Here is a 19,317-nt window from a genome sequence, read left to right as displayed (position 1 = left end):
TCTATTGTATCTCTAGATGGGGAGGAGTGGTCACATTTTAAGTAAATAATGTTTTCTTCATATATTTTAACTTTTATATTATTTATATCTATTTCTTATTCATGTGTATTTTATTTCACAAAATACTGAAGTAAGTGATTCAATATATACCACTATATTCCTATACTATCTATGTTATTTCAATCTATGTACATGATGAACCAATATGAACTTGTATATTGATTTCATTAGATAAAGGTTAATGTATTTATGTATAAAGAAATAAGGTAGAGATTGGTGGTAGAAGGTTTAAGGGTTGGATCAGTGTGAGGTGTCTTGCCCTCAGGTGCCGCCATGGTCATATGTGTTCGTCTGGCCGTCTACTGTTGAAGACTTTGCGGTGAGTTAATACCATTTATCTTCACATTACATTGAACTTACACACTAACATAATTACCTGGTGGTCTCTAGTGCCTAATTGAGTATTTAGATATGGAATTAGGAGAATTGGAGGCCGGAGAAGTGGATAATTGTAGTGAGTTGCATCATCTGGGGAGCATCGTAGCTAAACATATCTTCTGCTGCACAATATTAATCTGATGTAATTATATTTATAATAATGGTTTAATTGGTGCTATTTTGAGCCTCTGTGTGACATAACTTGCTCAAGATAAGACTCTTGCATGAACTGCCTTTCTTAGCCACTGTAGAAGGTAAAACTATTATTTTATCCTATACCTTATACGTTTCTTTTATTATTCTTATATAAACTCGTTAATATAATGCTAAGTGACGCTAAATCACCATATTTAGTTATGGTGATGGTAATAATAGCAAGATGTAATTTCTAAAGATAGGGATTTAGTGAGAATTTTGTTATGGAGAAGATTATTATTATTATTGGTGTTATTCTGCTGTGTAATGGGGGAACTTTATCAATGTTCTTTATTTTTAGAAGAGAGTTTGATATCTGACACAACCGGCTTTTTATATAGATACAGTACAGTATTTATAAAGTTAGGGTGATAGTTATGAGTTAGGGAGTCATATTTTTGGTAGTTAACATTTATTTCACCACTAAACTTGCAAGACTTTTTTTTATTTAACATGTCACCACTTCTCTTATTAGATGTTCTTTGTTCAGTGTTACTACAGGAGGAAACTTGAGTACAGGTAGAAGGCGTGTGATGTATGGTAGAGACACACTAGGTGCTGGCTCCTCTGGGGGGCGATAAAGAAAAGTTACAGTTTAGTTCTTGTTTACAGCATAATGGAAAAGATGTCTAAATAATATACTTAAATTAAAACTGCCTAAATTAATGGGTTTTCATTGTGAAGTTGTGTGTCAGATGATATTATTTGTAGAGAAATACAGTCCTTGAGAAATGCTACATTGTTTGTAATTTGGAGAGAATTTATATCAGTGTGTATTATTATTAATGGCTAGGGGAGCGCCCAGACCACGGCAAATCCAGTGTGGGAGTTCACCTTTTTCCTGTTACTTCTCACATTTGTGCCTAAGCATTTTTAAATTCGTTTTCTATGGAAAATCAGCAACTGTGAAGTCTTCAATAATTACCTCTGATATGTGCTGAAAGAATCCAGAATTGGGATCAGTACTTTACCGTTATACTGTACCTTCATAAATGATAAAATGTGATTGTGGGCACGTGTGTTGTAATTAGTAAGTACAAGTCTTTAAAATATATTTATTTATTGAGCAGTTGTGTTTACATGATCTGATACAGTAATCTGATAGACCATAATCAGGTAACTGGGTGATGGTGCTGGTGTGTTAGTCAGAATTTTCTAAAATTTTATTTCAATTATTTATACATTTTATCCTCCAATATGTAATCCAGGGTTCTTAACAGTCCAGGTGTTTGGGCATTTTGAGCACACAGTTTCACTTCCTTAAAGGGATATTGTGTAAAATGTTTGTCATGCAGGGAATGAAGCATTGAGTTAGTTACACACTCAGGTAGTTACCCATAACACCCAGGTATCATTCTAGTTAATGGCTCTCCAACAAGTAAGGTGTACTGTAATGTAACAAATTATTAAAAGTTCTTGTTTAGTGTTGAAACTAATGCTGTGATCTGTGCTTAAGAACTTAGGTGTTGAAGCTTGTTAATACATTTTAATAGTAGCCTTGACACATTAGGTAGATCCTTTATCACAAGACTTAGTTTATCTCTCTCATATATGGCAGGTATAAGTAATAATATGCTTAAAATGGCTATAGACACCTCTAGGTCACCTGTGTACTCACATTAGGTAGTTCAGGTGAGTAAGGAGGTCACGGCTCTGTTTGCTTTCCTCCAGAAATGTTCAAGAAAAGATTCTTTTGGAATCACTAATTAATTTGGTATTTATCTGATTTTTTCTCTGTGTTGAAGAAAAACACCTGCATAGTATAATTTACTACTGTACCTGTAGTTTAGTCTTATAGACGTGTGTTATAACTGTTGGTCGTAGGAACATAACATCTTTTGTACCTTTAACGCTGTACGTACATGTCCTCTTATAGCTATGGTAGAGGAAGGTTGCTGTAACATTTGAGTGCTGTTTACTAAAACCTAATAATTTCTAATGTTTAATGCTATTTACAGCCACTCCTCAGGACAATGCATCATAAACACCAGGTATGATGTGCCTGCTTACTACTCCTCTCTCCACCCCATGGATGTCTTTACTCATGAGATTCACTTCTCTTATTTTCTACCTGAGTAATATTTTAGTCAGTACTGTACTGCCTTGACTCCTGTATCATTATTGCTCACTGTATCCCCTATGGGTTCTGAGTTTCTGGTGTGTGATTTTTTTCTCTTCTCACACCTGGTCAAGTTAGAGTATAGTCTAAGAAAGTGTCCTGCCCTTGAACTGTGTGGCAGTGAAGTATAGGACAGTAGTATATGCCCCCTGGCTCCTCAGCGAGTGACTTACAAACTTGTTTTTGTGAAGTTGGGAGTAATTTTGTGACCTCTAACATGCCACACTACAGTACCTTCATTGGGCATTAATTGCAGTTGGATTGTAGATATAGGATGTATATTGTATACTGTACTGTATTATTTTTCACTGGTGGGTCGTCCTGTTACAAAAAATGCCAAATGTTTACAAAATTAATTCCGTTGCTACCCCATAATACTACAGTACAGTACTATACCTACAGAGCTGCAGTTCAAGAATTGTTCTTTTAGGTCATAACTCTCCATCTGAACACTCACACAATATGGGTGTTGTGTAACCAGTGCTACTGTGGTCACCTCACTCTCTTACATGTGTGAAATATGGTTCATTTTATAAGTGGTGTTCAGTACTGCCACTAAAGAGGTTTACTGCATGTTGTGAATGAAGGTCAGGCCTCGGTATACATTGGGCTGTCGTTAAGTCAGGTGCTGGGATGCATTGTACATACTAATTAAACTTTCACCTGCTCCCTCGCATCAGTCTTTTCACTAGCTATTCATTATTAATGATTATAAATACAGTACTGTAGTCTGTAACTGTTGCATGAAAATGTTTGTGTCAGAAGTTAAACATTACACATACACAAAGGGACGACATCATCCTCCTCCATATATATCTGATAGATTATTAATATAGACACTGCCATACAGGTGTGGTCTACACAGGTCATTGTAGGATTTGCTTCCATTTGGCTCTTCTGTGTTCTCTTATTACAGATGTGAGTTGCCTGAATCATATTTTGACTGTACTGTACAATTATAGATGGAAGCCACAGACATGAAATACAGTATTCTTCACAACTGTACAAGAAGAGAGAGGCAGTACAACCTCTTCAAGTAACTTTTGATCTTATACTTGGCATATAGTGTGTCTTGATTTTTTAATAGTAACGTGGGTGTTCGTGGAACTAGATGCTGTAACACAAGAGACTTGCCATCTTTCTTACCCAAAATTTACTGTTTTTTATTAATTTAATATTGTGGTTTTTTATTAATGTGTTTTTTTATTGGAATACTGTATCATATAACTAAATTCTAATTAGTTTGGAGCATTTTGGTGTTATCAGTGTTATCAATGCATGGTCCTCAGTGATGAAAATTTGGGCACCTGTTCAGTCTTCAAGATATTACCATACTGCTTGAGAAGATATACCTGTACATGTGTATAAACAGTACCGTACGTATATGTGTATTGGGTATATTTACGAGAAGTACCATAAGAGGAATGGGATCGTGTTTTGTACCTATGGCCACCAATGCTCTCTTTTATTATTGTTTTCAAATGTTTTTCTTCTTTAGTTTTTGGTTATGTTTATGTTACCAAATTTTGCACTCCGCCCTATAGTGGTTTATCTCGCTCAACTCCTTGTTACTTTACCCTCTTGGCATGTACTGTACTGTGAAGAGAAGAATGGTAAAGATATTATGTTCATGGTGATGGAATCTAGGCTAAACTACCTCTTTTTTAAGGAGTAACTAGTTTGTACTTTTAACAGATAATAACGCTCTACTACTAATACGATCAGAAATTTCCTAGCCGGCTTAATTCTTGTATCGATAGAGTTAACATATTATAGGTACAAGCTCAACAGTGAGGTGTAGTAAGAGCAGTAATTAATGTATCACAGAGTAACCTTCTTGTAAAATGAATGTTTTGTGTGATGTTACTTGACAGTCATTTGATTTACCAGTACAGTACAGTAGTTTCCCATGATGCTCATTGTCCCTCTCTCTCCATCCATTATACAGTAGGGAATGGCAAAATCTCAGTGTAGCAATAGATAACCTTCAGATGATTTGATATCATTTTGGTATTTTTCCCAAGATTATCTGATTGCATGGATTTACAACCTGGCTTTCATGATGTTGCTTTGCCAAATGTGTTCTATAGTTTGGGCAAGTTTTTCATTAAATAATATCCTCATTGCTTTATTATTAGAAGGAAGATTAGTATGCAGTGTTGTTGTATATAAGAGAGGCATGTTGATGTGATTTTAAGAGATTGTATGAATTTATTAGGTTATAATACAGTACTTGAAAGCAATAAGTCTGAGTTAAGTATCAAGAGGAAAATTTTTATCAGAGCTGTAATAAAACCATGATAAATGTCTGGGTGTGTTCCTCCACTACATACAGTACTTATGAAGCGTGGAAAACATACACCATAGATTTACTTCATCCCAGTGCTCCAGGAGGGGAAGATAGGGATGCCTGTTTACCACTCATACCTAGAGCTGTCTCCTATAAACACAACTTATCTTTAACAATTAATTAGCTTTGGATTTGAACTAAACTTGGTATAGTAAGTTTGGATATATCACCACTTGATGTTATATAGTTCAAGAATTAATATTTTCTGTAATTATTGACCCATGTCTGGCGTTTAGTGTGGAACAGCTGCTTACTTGTCCACCTATGCTGACAACTCTGATGTGTGTAGCAATATGGAAATTTATTGTGATAATTAATAGTTAAACCAGAAATTCTTAGATCATATCAAACAAACTCACAGTAACGAGTGCCTTTGAAACACAGCTCTTGAGACTTCATATAATTTAGCTCATGATATCTAGTATTTAATTTCATATTGGTATTATAGTATTACAGTCTTGATAGATGTATAGGAAGGTAGTACGAGACGTGTGCATTATAAACCTCAGCTTAACTCTGAAAAGGTGAGTCTGAAGGTTTAATTAGTACTGTATGCTTACCTCACCTTTTCGTCCCTCACAATGCTGAGTATATAAAGTTTGTTTTAAAGGCAATATGTTATCATGGTATTAAGAAGTTATATGATGTAATATCAGTGGGATGTGTCTGTTTGGTAGCACACAAGACCACAGGTTGGGTTGTGAGTGAGATGTAGGAGTGGAAGGCAGGGTGTGTCTTAGTGGTAGCAAGTGAGGTACTGTACTGTATGAAGTAGCCTGGGGTCTACCTAGTACTGTATTCCAAAAGCTGTAAATACTGTACATTTTCTGGGGACACGGACTATCTTGGTGTTTATTTTAATTGTGGTGCAGAGTAATCGACTGTTTGAAATGACTAAGATTACTATAGTTTGTTGGCTAGGGGTTGTTGATACTACTAGGGATAAAAATAACTTGATGATGAAGAGGAATTTGACCTAGATGTACCAGTAAACGTTGTAGATAAGATATAGTAAAGATGATTTGACGTGTGAACTTTACGTGGAGTGAAAGTGGTTGTGGGTCCCGTAGGCATGACTGCTCGACTGCCTTCACTTCCCCACCTTGTAAAATCAGGTACCCATTTACAGCTGGCTGGACTGGGAGTGCCTCGGATTGACCACACTGTCCCATAATACAACCCAATGTCACAAGTACTCACTTTAAGTTTAATTGTGGTGGATTATTGCCTTCTGGAGGGTTAGTTAATGTACCAATGATGTAGGTCCTGTCTTTTAGCAGATGTAGGTTTCAAGGCAGAGTAAAGAGGGTCACCTAAAGATTAGATCCCCCCCCCTCCCCCACAGCTTTGACGATTAATCACTTATGCAAAAATGGCTAAAAGTAATGCAGTTTATTTCCCGTATGTTGTCGTTGAGTTCAGCCTCTATGAATACTGTAATAGATTGTAACATAAAAGAAGAGAAGATAAAACATGATAACAGATAAGCAACATTACAGTACTAGACTCTGTTGAATGACTCAATGTCTTGAACCTTTGATCTAGAAAATAAAACTAAGATTAAATTATTTGTGATCCAGGACTAAAGTAGGTTAGTAAATGTATTCAGATTAGTCAGTAAAATTTAAAATGAGGTGTAAGTTAGTCTTCATCTTGATAATACAAATCAACGAAGAGGAGACTAGTTTTGAGGTGATCCCTTTAGATATACTATACACTGTTCGACACATTGTTTACTCTGAAGTCTCTGGTTTGCTGGCGACCCCAACACTCTAAGAACGTTCCAAATTAGGTAAATCTAACAGGGAAGGGATATCAAATTGTCCTTTACAGTAATTGGCATCTCCCTCACTGGGGTCGAAGTAATTGGTGGTGATAATGAACAAGTACCTTGCTGTGTGTTGAACGATGACATGTTAGATACGGATGGTTATAGGACAGTGCTTGAGGTTATTTACAGTGTGCTAAAATCTATAGGCTCTTGATACATGAGTGCTAACTGTACACTAAGCTGTGTTGATGTAGCAAGAGGCAATTATAGCTTCTTCCTCCGGGACTTCAGCTGTTGGAGAGAATCGTTTGTCTGCATTATTAACACGAGGTTTTAAAGACTGGTTGATGGTCTAAAGCGATGGTGGTTTGATTTTTCTGGCGTGCATGTTTGTCCGCTTTATCTTGTGGTGTATTAAGTGGTTGTTTGAGGTTTGGTGATGGGAAGACCCGTTGAAAATCTAGTTAGAATTTTACCGAAATGTCACGAGAATTTAACCTTCCTTGAATTTTAATGAATGAAATGATGAAAGAGTTCTTGTCTTCTATACTGTGCACATTTTATTTTATTATTTTATTTTAGTCAATTATTTTCTTTTTTTTTTGTTTCAGTTGAGGGCGTTGGTGTACCATGTCGAGTGTGCTTAACCGGTCGACCTCCATGATGAATGGTGGAGAGATGTACTTAAGGGGGGCAGCCGGAGTAGGTAGGAGTGGAGATGGTGGGGGGGGTGGCGGCGGTGGCACGAGCTTGCGGGATTCGTTAGCGGGAGTGATAGGAGCACGTCACTTGAGGGAGTCACCCACCTCCTCACCTCTGCAGATATTTGTGCGGGCCAAGAAGAAGATCAACGACATTTACCAGGAGATTGAGGAGTATGTTGCTGAGACCACCCTCTTCCTCGAAGGTCAGTCGGTACTCTTAGGGGTGTATATTATCTCATGACGATAACCTGGCAGTTAGTTTGTTTTTTTTGCAATTTTTTTGTATTATTTATTATCATTATAGACAGGATAATGAGAGAATAGTGATCTCATAACACTATTCAGTACAGCACATTATACCAGAATACATATTGTGTTACTCATACTTTTGTAACTTACATAACTGATAAATAAAGCTTGTGTGGCATTATTTGTGATGAGAGTCAATATGATACTGTATATATTCCCAGATTGTCAAGATGTAGTGTTTACCCTCTAAATTCTGTGTCTCTCTCTTCTCGATGTTTACAGGAGTACACAATGACAAGGGCCTCATCGGCGATAAAGACTTCCAAGACTTCAAATCGTACAGTAGCAAAGTGGCGGGGATCAAGGAGGTGCTGGCTAGGGACCATATGAAGGTGAGAGGAGAGAGATTGGTGATGGTACAGGACAGGTGTAGCATTGAGGGACGTTCATGGTCATTTTATTTATTTATTTTGAGAGAGACGGAGGGGGAGAGAGAACCCCAAATAATGACTATGTTTTAGGATGGGCAATTGACAGGAACCTAAAAATCTGTTGGAACAGCATTTGGTCATTGTGAGGAACAGCATTTTGGTGACTAATCGGGATAAATTTACCAACTTGCTTTAGTCCTGGGCCACGTTTATGTTCTTTGCTTTAAAGGAATAATTTGCTTTAAGACGATACATTTAACTCGGCCGGTTGAAACACGAAGATTTGGTATGAATAAAAAATAATTATAATCAATATCATTCTTTAGTGTATGACAAAAACCCCCACAATAGCAGACAAAATATTTATTCCACATTTCTTGCCATTGTGGGTTTTTCACATATATTGTCATTCACCTTATGGCGACTCCAGCTGTCATTCCTCAATTTTAATTTTTCTATTTCTCATTCCTCTCACCAGGTGGCATTTTTCGGGAGAACGTCCAACGGCAAGAGTACCGTCATAAATGCCATGATGGGCGACAAGATTCTACCGTCAGGCATCGGACACACGACAAATTGCTTCTTACAGGTCAGCTTCACATACTACATGTAACAGAGGCACTATGTAGTGTACCAGGGAGTGACCTGAAAACTTTAGTGTGAGGAGAAGTAAAATGATGTTAAAATATTCTATGTTTTTATGTTTTTGTGTTTATATATTTTTATTTCTTATAGATTGAAGGTATAGACACTAATGAACCGTACCTTACCACTGAGGGATCTTCGGAGAAACAAAATATTAAAGGTATTGGACAGTTGGCCCATGCCCTGTGTAACAACAGATTGGGTGACTCGACACTCGTACGCATCCACTGGCCTAAGACTCGATGCCCACTCCTGATGGATGACGTCGTCCTCGTAGACTCTCCGGGGATTGATGTGTCCGTGAGCCTCGACGATTGGATTGACAAGCATTGCCTGGATGCCGACGTCTTTGTGTTGGTTGCTAATTCAGAATCTACGTTGATGAACACAGTGAGTTCTTATGCCCGTAGTTATTCTGTTTAAGTATCGGCACACTGATGTTGTTGTTAAGAGATCAATACTAATATGGCTAAAGCTTTCACAAATGATATATTGTATGTAGACTTAATGAGAAAGGCATTACCTCCTGTACAGTGTATGGTATTTGAGTGATCACTGGAAATGTGTTCCATAAATTATGACGAGTAAAGATGAGGAACAGTCTTGTGTCTTAGGCAGGGTGGTTGAGTTTAGGTCACATGTCTGTTGTATTACTCTTCTTAGTGTTCATTGTTATATTAACCTCCATTTATATATATCACACAGTAAAATCATGTGATCACCAAGGTGTGTGAAAACATTTATAGATGTATCACTTGAGTGTTATAGGTAACTACAACAGCCTGTGGTGTGGTAACAGTGAGGTCCATCATGTAATGTAAACAATATCTTAAGAGTTACATTACTGTACATTAATATGATACAATTGTTTCTGTTTCAGGAGAAGAATTTCTTTCACAAAGTTTCAGAAAAACTCTCCAAGCCCAACATATTCATCCTTCAGAACAGATGGGACATGGCCGCCTCAGAACCAGAATTTTTGAACGAGGTGAGTCATGATTTGTCCCTTGTGGGTGTATATCACTCTGAAGCCAGGCATATGAACTAAACCAATAGTATATTATATGTTGTAGTGATGTACACGCAGTAAAAAAGTACCGCACGGATTATGTGCTAAACAACATTACACCACGGATGAACAATGGTGGAATATGCGTGTAAGATAATGGTGTTGATTATATTATGCTGGTCCTGTGGGATGTAACGAATATGGCCCTACAATAGGTAGGTTGAAACCTTTGCCATACAGGCACGCATACCAACCCTCCCAGCACATCAGGTGATATATGGATCATTACTGAAGTCAGCCGACATCCCCCCCTTCTGTGCGATACTATTTTACTGTGTGTACAGTGTAAAGGCATTCAGCTATAACCATTACATAGTAAGCTACCATTTAGTGTGTTGTCTATATCCTCTGTCAGAAATATTGTGACCACAGTATGGTGTGTTAATAAAGTGTAGAAACTCTATGTATTTGAGCAAGTAACATTTGTATGACAGTACAGTATATTAATATGGGGGAATAAAGTCACTAGTTTTTTATAATGTTGTTGGTTGTAAGAAATATAGGTTTCATATAGAAAAGACCCTCGATATAATGGACTTTCCTCTCCATTTAGTCAGTTCAATAGAGGTTTCACTGTACACATTGGCTTACAGATTTTCGTGGAGATCACTTAATGCTCGTACAGTATTACACCAACATTGTCCTCGTTCATCAACAAGTGAGGACAATGTTGCTGAGCTGTAATACAAACATTCACATGATCTTAAAAATGTTACTTTTTCTGAGACGCCCTGTATTGTGATGGTGGGGTAGACATAAAACAGTGTGACTATCCATCACCTGTCACTGTTTGTAAATAAAGAAGGCAGTGTGTAGGTGCTGTGATACTGTATTAGTCCTTTACAGTAATGTATTGTAGACTCAGAAGAACATTGTTTGATCAGACATCCATCATGCATAGGAGAAGGTTCAACACTTCAACTTTATGTACAGTTTTTTAAAGTAATGAGTTGTATTTAAGCAGGTTTTAGTAGGTGTATTAATGTAAGTTTTAGTGTGTGTTATAGATTCTAATTAATCCTTAATTTACTGGGGCTGGTAGCCTAACACCGGGCTGAGTGAGGTAAGCTAGTTGGCCTGCCTCTCTGTTGACTGCAGCACCAGCAGCAAGCTTTTTATTATATCTTCTGCTCATATCGAAAAAAATCTGCATGATGATCACATTTCTTCATCAGTTTTGTCTATAAGCACAGTAGTCACTACGTATAAATTTATATTTTACATTTATAAAAGTTTTCTTATCAATAACCTTTTGTTTGTAGAAGTGTAGATTTATAATTTTATTGGTTAGGAAAGCTAAACAAATTTTGTTTTTGTGGTAATGATCATTGAATATGTGTGCCAGATCACTACCTGTTTTATTAGAAGTATCATTTCTGCATACAGAGGTGCAGTGCTTTTGTAGAGGCTTATGTACATGTTTCATTTAACATTCAGTTTTACACCTTTTCACTGTATTGCACCAACTACAGAAGCGTATATGCCACACACCTGTAATTGTAGTTCTTATTAGCATTATCTCTTGTTTAACTTTTATATTAGAAATGTAATATCTACCGTATGTCCACTGCAGGTGAAAGCTTTGTTTTATAAAAGATCCAATCGTGACCCTCGGAACATTTGCTGCAGGATACTGTACTGTATGTGTACCACAGTAGTAAAGCTCTTGAAGTGTTTGGGTCAGAAAAGAAGACATTATCTGTGACGAAGTGAGTGATGTCATAACACGTACACTAATTAGCTAGCTGTTGGGAACTAATTACTGTAGCTAGTATTTTCTGTATGGTGCATTAGTCAGGACCGAAGGCATTGTCAATTTATATTCAGCTTGGCATAACAGGAGTACTTGGTAATCATTCTCACTTATTCTCTGAACACCTCATCAATCACTCTCTCAGTATTTTAAAGAAACATGTCTCTTATACACAGTCATGTCCCTGGGATGATTTGTTAAGCAGACACATTCAACTTTGATCACCTGTACATTACCTTAGTTCTTGAGCAGCTCACAAAGGGTTACAGTTCATGTACAGATAAGACACCAGATCATGTAAACTTGTTTTGTTTTAGTTGTTCAATTTTTTTTATATTTTAATGTCATTTCTAGAGCCACTGGAACTCAGGGCCTATATTCTACCTTTAAATGAGTTGACACAGTATACACATGCACCATATGAACTGGATAATGTCTTGAAGGGGTTGGTGTTCACTGTTCACAGATAGCATAGTGACCTGTGTACTTTTTATTTCCTGATCTTGACCAGTTTTGGCTTACTGCTTCTGGGTCCTGTGAGGAATATCTTCAGGGGTTGATAAGAGGTGCACATGCATGTATCTTTCCACAGCTCTGAGGGCCAATTGCAACAGAGTTATCAATGGTGTTTTTAGAGTGGATGGATTATAGGCACCTTAGTGACTTAGAGGAGGTAAAATAGTGTTGGATGTTTGTAATGATCAAAAGGAGGATATATGAGGATTTAAAGGCTAAACATCCAAACTCAGTTAATGAAAATGATAAGAATTATATAAGCGAGAGTTAGAGGTTGAGTAAGCAAAGTTATAGAATTTCTTGTAAGGTAATGACTTGGTAAAAAAGTCAGTGTGCAAAGATACACAAGAGTGAAGTTATTCATCAGTTTATTGTAGAAGCACTTTTGCAGAAATAATAATTAAACTAAAGCAGTGATTTAGGTAAAGATGGAGGTGTGTGCACAGCATGTTGCCGCCACTTGCACTTTAACACTGGTCAGTGTCTTGTTAGCCAGGAATCCATCTTATATTTACTCTAAATGTTTGATTAAATCTGTTGGAGAATTTAGGGATATTTTTAAACAAGAGATAAATTGTAATTTGATGTCCATTCAATATTAAATTTTTATAATATATACAGTACAGTACAGTATATAGAAACTTTTTTTCAAGCTCTTTTGCAAATAAAGATTAACTACAGTATTAAGAATTTTTTAATCATTTTAATGAGAATCAACTAGATACTTTGAGTGGACATGGTCAAAGAATCCACTTACTGCCCATACACTCAAGATTCATCAGGCGAAACTTTCTCCCAGGTCCGCAAACAACACTTGGAGAGGACCATAGGCTTCTTAGTAGAGGAACTGAAGGTGGTCCAGGGTGCACAGGCAGAGCAGCGGGTGTTTTTTGTGTCTGCCAAGGAAACTCTTCACCAGCGCCTCAGTGAAGCCAAGGGACAACCAAACAACAGTGAGCAACGTGATGGATCCATTGAGTAGTGTCCTGGAAGGTATACAGAGTCATTGAATACTAAGATTTATAATTTAACTTCATAATGATTTTCCACCGGTTAACTCGAGTGTTTCCTTTCAGCTGCTGGGTATCCGGAAGGGTTCACGAGTCGTTATTTTGAATTCCAAGATTTTGAACGCAAGTTTGAAGAATGTATTTCCAAAACCGCCGTCATCACCAAATTTGAGCAGCACACACAGCGCGGGAAAAATATCGCTAAGTACGCAAGGGATATTAAGTTTGATTGGGTAGTTGTGGCAATTTTTGTTAAACTAAGGCATGGAAGAATAAGATTAATACAAATTATAATATAATATGCTAACATTAGCTAGTTAGAATGATATTACATCTTATAGTATAACTTAGGAGGTTACAGTGAATGTTTGAGGGCTATAGAAAGAAGATGAGGTGAGAGAAATATGAATGATCTGACTTGCTGAGGCTCTTGGTGTAGATGAAGTAACATAGTGACAACAAGGAGTGAGGTGGTGTATGAATAGTCTTACATACAGTGTGGGAATGTTTGATGAGAGAGATTGAATGGATGGATGCAGTCAATGTGTTTGTTTAACAGTACGTGTGTGTAAACAATACAGTATCTACTGTTATTGACATGAATAAAATTTGACAGACTCTTTTTGTATGAACTGAATCTATGTTGAAAAAAATTTCTGTGGGTCAACACAATAGTGGATGAAAGTGGAAGGATTTTAGTTCAGAAAGCAACAGTGGAATTAAATGTTGCACTAATTTGATTTGGAGAGAGAGAGAGAGAGAGTGAGTGACTTTGAAGCAATTTATATAAGGAGACCTAACGTGTTCATATATGTGTTTGGTGGAAAAGGTAATCCAGTTAGTCTTTGTGATGGTCTTGGTGTACTCATTACAAAAGGATTAGTATTGATATTGAAATAGATTATTTAGCCAGACAAATACAGATATAGTGTTGATAATAATAACAATATTGACATGGCTGAGACAATTGAAAGCCTGAGGAATATTTGTATTGTCCTGTCATTTCAGCAGCTGCATTTAACTACATGATTATTTTACTATGAAAACAGTGAGATTGGGCAAAATGTTGGGAACTTGATGGAACGAGCTTGGCAGGAGCGGGATCAGAAGATGGGGGAGAGGCAATCACTGTGGGCACGTCTGGACCACACGGAAAAGGAACTCCACGACGTCACCACACAGATGAAGGAGAAGATTTGCTCCATTGTTGAGGACGTGGAACGAAGAGTAAGTGAACAAACTTTAACAGCAAAAATATTACTGTTGAATAGTACTGTACTAGTAGTCTCCAAGGTTATGATACTTAAATATTCTTTATTGACTTAGTTGGAGTACAGTACATACTTTATCTGTTAATTTAGATGAAATAATGGAAGTTATTCCTGAATTGTTGGGTGAATTGGTTGTGAAGGAAGATGAGGAAGCATTAGGTGTGGATGCAGAGTACACTTATGTTTGATGTTTGGCCAAAGCCAGTCATAACTTTGATCTTAATATTCAAAGGACAAAGGTAGTCATAACTGCAGCTGCTCAGAAAGGGCTCATTATTGATACTTTTTAAATTTAAAAAATAAAGTATGTTCTCTAAAATAAAGTACTTGACTTCTTTACTATTTATATGCTTTGAGACTTTAGAAAGAAATAGTGTTGATTTTTCCATGGTAGATGTCTTGAGTGCAGGTGGAAGTTTGTCTCCTAGGTGAGAGAATGAGTCATGTGAAACATACCTCTGTGTCGAGCACCTCACAGGCAGAACCTGTGATTGTACATTGCTTGACAACAGGGACACTGTCCCAAGGATAATATATTGTCACAACCTTCCAACACAATTGAATACTTGTATATACAAAGCCACACAATTCCAGTGGGTGTTTTAAAGACCAGGAGGATATTGTGTTAAGACTCTGACCTCACTGGTCCTTGTGATAACTGAATTCATGTGGAGTCAGCTGGTGGGGTTGGTTGCCAAGGATTCATCCTGTGCAGCAAGCATTGTCTGTGAGGTGCTTAGCAGTAGTGAGTCTCAAAAGGTCTCTTGTTCATCTCCTTGATTATAAAATGAGATTTCATATTGTACTGCAATCCTGATTCTTTTTTTCTTCTCTCAAAATTTGTGACCAGGTTAAACATTTTATTGTTCTCTTGTCGGTTTACAGGTTAGCTAATTCTTGTTATATTTTACAAAACCGGCAGCAGAAAGGTGTCATGTGTTGTTATATGTTAATACTTCTCACCCAGGTATCTAACGCTCTGAATGAAGAAATTCGTCGCCTGTCTGTGTTGGTGGATGAGTTCAATGAGCCATTCCACCCAGATCCTCTTGTGCTGAATGTGTTTAAGAAGACCCTACATGCCCACGTGGAGTCAGGGTTGGGCTCCAACCTGCGAGCAAGACTGTCCTCAGCCTTAGCCCTCAACATTGAAAGCAGTCAAGCAGAAATGACAAGTATGGAATTTTAGTCGATTTGTAGTTCTTCATAATCATAATCTTAGAATTTAAGTAACTTCTGTCAGTCTGTTACTTGATTCCTGTTGTTTCGTTAAAGAAGGGCAACACTGTAAACATGAAGTATGTTTGATAAGTTGGTTAGAGAGAATACATGTCAGTGAATGAGAGGAGAGTCTGTAATCCAGCTCTGTATCACAGGGTAAAGATTTGAAGAGTGAAAACAAAATTATTCCAGTCTTGTCACAGCATTAAATGAGGAATGTGGTGAAGTTGATTTTTATGCTAGATAACATTATTTTAAAACTGGGAATGATAATGTTGTCTTTTTGCTGCTAGATACAGTACAGGTGGGTACTTTTCCCTATCCTTTAAGTCAAAACTTTCACTCACTCTTAATAGCATAACATGTGGTCTTATTGTGGTGCTTCCCTTCCACTACAAGACCACATTATACCCATCTGGTTTATCCTCTCCACTTAACACGACCCAGCATCAGGCATCAGCAGCACCGACTCCTCCAAAATCACAACCTGTTTATGCAATGTTCTGTGGTCAGTCATGCTGAGTTTAAGTCACCTAATATAAGCAGTCAGGTGTTGCCGACCCGTGGAATACTTTAGCCAAGGATTATTATCATATCTCCGGGCTCACCTCCCACCTGAGTTAATGTGTATTGTTTTGGTGTTATTGTAGATGAAATATCACTTTTGTGGGATTTGTTTTTATCTTTCCTTCCTCTTTTTTCGCTTCTTTTTCTTCTTTCTGTTCTTTTATTCTTCTTTTGTTTTTCCATTATTTCTTCATCTGATCACTTTTAAACACACACACACACTCACACACACACACACTTGAGTTGCAGCACTAAGAATTATCCACATTTCTGGGTACTTCTTTCAGATCGAATGTTGGCGCTCCTTGGCCCCGCGAAGCGTGAGATGGCCAGCACCATGCTACCCCGACGGGAGCCATTTGAGATTCTTTACCGACTTAACTGTGAGAATCTCTGTGCAGATTTTCAGGTAGGAGAGAAAACAATACCAATTACTGTCTTGTCCATATGATTTTCATGAATTGGCCGAGTTCTCATGTTGGAAATAAAAGTTGGTAATGCTTGATTTAGTTCTCATGTAGGAAATAAAAATTGGTAACACTATTGATTTGTTCATTGCAGGAGGATATAGAGTTCAGGTTTTCCCTGGGGTTGGTGTCTCTTGTCCAGCGAGTCTTAGGGAAAGCAAGCAGCCGGATCACTAATAGTAGACACAAGGAAAATGTAAGTCTTTTATGTGTGTGTGTGTGTGTGTGTACATACAGTACTGCATGTTGTATGGCGACCTGTGGTGTAATGGTCAGCATGCTCATCTCATGAGCAAGAGGATCCGGGTTCGATCCCCGGGTAGAGTGAAACTATGGGCAAGTTTCTTTACTCCATTTGTCTCTGTCTACCCGGCAGTAATTAGGAACCTGTGATGTTAATCGATTTGCGGATAGTGTTCCGGGGTAATGATTAGCCAGTGCAGTTGGCGAGTTGTCCGGTCTTCTCGGACTATTCCTTGACACTGGGTCATGCAGCTCGTTAACTTAGGGTGTGTGGTTGTTGTGTTGGCGACAGCTTCTACACCTTAAACGAATTCACGCCTAGGTGGCCCTTGGGCCGGCCATCCTCGTTACACGAGGGGCAACTATTATATGTATGTGTGTGTGTGTAATGCCTAATTGTTCTTTTCAGTTTCAACTCTGATGATGTGTTGAAGGAATGTTAGTTATGCAGTTAAGTGGTAGTACAGTATTTGCCACGAAGAGTAAAATATCCACAGACTAAAAACTAAAGCTCTGTACTGTATTAGGTGAAAATGTGTAATAGTTTTCTCACTGATAACTTGGTGTTGTAGAAAACTTACCGAGATTAAATAGTAACAGATTGTAGATTGATAAGTGTTACTGTGTGTGACCAGCAGCATCCCTCACAATAATGCATAGTTTATTACATTGTCTTGATGTGACATTGACCACATGAGTCTATACCTGCCAGCTGTGTTTCCTATCAGGTATGGTGTGCTATGGAGTGGACTTATCCCTGTACTTGTGTGTCACCTAGAGGTTCCCTGTGTGTTTGTGTTGCTGATACACAATAGGGACTCACAATCTGCAAATACTAAAAATAAAATTGCTTCATGCAGTAAATATGGTGATGGTGCCATAAACATCAAGTACTGTAATGATATACAGTACAAGCTTCCAGGGGTGGTGGGAGAACAGTTTGATAGTCACATTGGGCCATTTTTTTAAGTGAACAATCTTATAGTAGGCATGAAGTTGGTCAATAGTACAGTACTTCATGTAGATAATGTCTCATCTTCTAATATACAGCAGAGGGTGAGGAGGAAATAACTAACACATTCACAAGGCTGTAGAAACCCACTAACCTAACCTAACCTAACTGTACATTTAACACATTTTCAGATTCCCCGGAGTGTACCTATGACACCACTGACGCCCAGCAATGAACCACAGTTTGGCCTACCCCAGGATGATTGGTCCATTATCAGTCGCTTTGCTGTTGCCAGCGTAGGCTCTCAGGGCACCATGGGCCTCGCTCTCACATTAGGCCTTGTAAGTGTTGTCGGGTGATTTTAAACAGTATATTCCCTGTGTTGGTATGAGCAGGTTTATTTTTCATATAGTGGAGTGTTGTCTGCACATTAGCTTGGTACTGTTCCCCTCCCTTGTCAGTCTCATTATATGCTGTTGTATCTTTGTTGCTTTCATCTTTTAGTATTATCATTCATAATAATTAATCTATATTATGATAAAGGCGTTGAGCCAGGTAGCAGACAGGATGACCTCTCTTATGGTCACTTAACACACAAAAGCTCCTTTAACTTACCACTATTTTCCCATTTGTTCTTCCCATACTCATTCCTTTTGTCAACATGAACAGCAGTTATATTTATCACTGAGAAGTATAGCTACATACTGGTGATGTGCATGAGGAAAGGAACACCAATATCTTAGTCTCGAACACCCTTAAATTTTTGTGTTTACATCTTGTATCCCTGCTGTGCGAGGACTATTGTTTTGCAGTCCTTTTTAACCTCATGTTTAAATACTGAATGAAAAAAATTGCTCCAAATTCCACACCTCAAGCATAAATAAATATATATCATGCCTTCAGCAGCAGGTTTAAGCTGATGAAATATATATTGACAATCTTTGTTTTTTCTTTTGAACTTTTTAGATAACAGGATTGACTTATTTACAGATGTTCAAAACAGTTGGTTGGCGCTTGATAGTGTTGACCGGTGGTGTGTATGGCTGCCTGTATGCATATGAACGTCTCACATGGACCAACAAAGCAAAAGAGCGCGTGTTTAAGAAGCAGTATGTTGACCACGCTACACGCAAGCTACGACTGATTGTGGACCTGACATCTCACAACTGCTCACACCAGGTCCAGCAGTAAGTCCAGCTCATGACAAGTTTTTAACTAGAAAGTAAATAGTTGCCCAAAACAGTTATATAACAGTGAACCAAAATACAACAAAATACTCCGTAACCTTTCTGTATTAGGGAAGGAGCTTTAGAGACTGTACTTTCCCTCCATTGTGTCAAATAAGG

General features: G+C 37.7%; 1 protein-coding gene across 6 annotated transcripts in view; it reads left to right on the top strand.

The window, feature by feature from the left end:
- Nucleotides 1-312: 312 nt before the first annotated feature.
- LOC121879968 (transmembrane GTPase Marf-like) overlaps nt 313-19,317 on the top strand; it is a 23,643-nt gene continuing 4,638 nt past the window's right edge. Inside the window, exons 1-17 of one of the 6 annotated variants that reach the window (XM_042386836.1) lie at nt 334-379; nt 2,592-2,624; nt 3,669-3,788; nt 7,485-7,780; nt 8,109-8,218; nt 8,736-8,846; nt 8,993-9,292; nt 9,783-9,890; nt 11,014-11,034; nt 13,040-13,193; nt 13,317-13,455; nt 14,300-14,477; nt 15,489-15,696; nt 16,597-16,718; nt 16,871-16,972; nt 18,163-18,312; nt 18,962-19,158. In XM_042386836.1, the coding sequence (XP_042242770.1) occupies nt 7,504-7,780; nt 8,109-8,218; nt 8,736-8,846; nt 8,993-9,292; nt 9,783-9,890; nt 11,014-11,034; nt 13,040-13,193; nt 13,317-13,455; nt 14,300-14,477; nt 15,489-15,696; nt 16,597-16,718; nt 16,871-16,972; nt 18,163-18,312; nt 18,962-19,158 (2,177 nt within the window). In that variant the 5' untranslated portion in view covers nt 334-379; nt 2,592-2,624; nt 3,669-3,788; nt 7,485-7,503. Of the gene's footprint in view, nt 380-2,591; nt 2,625-3,668; nt 3,789-7,484; nt 7,781-8,108; nt 8,219-8,735; nt 8,847-8,992; nt 9,293-9,782; nt 9,891-11,013; nt 11,035-13,039; nt 13,194-13,316; nt 13,456-14,299; nt 14,478-15,488; nt 15,697-16,596; nt 16,719-16,870; nt 16,973-18,162; nt 18,313-18,961; nt 19,159-19,317 lie in introns of all 6 variants that reach the window. The other 5 variants (XM_042386838.1, XM_042386839.1, XM_042386841.1 and 2 more) reach the window with 5 other exon arrangements.

Source organism: Homarus americanus, unplaced genomic scaffold (genome assembly GCF_018991925.1).
Source record: "Homarus americanus isolate GMGI-L3 unplaced genomic scaffold, GMGI_Hamer_2.0 scaffold29478, whole genome shotgun sequence".
NCBI classification, from domain to species: Eukaryota; Metazoa; Arthropoda; class Malacostraca; order Decapoda; family Nephropidae; genus Homarus; species Homarus americanus.
Note: the sequence above shows the minus strand (reverse complement) of the source record. Positions and strands in the feature narration are given on the sequence as shown.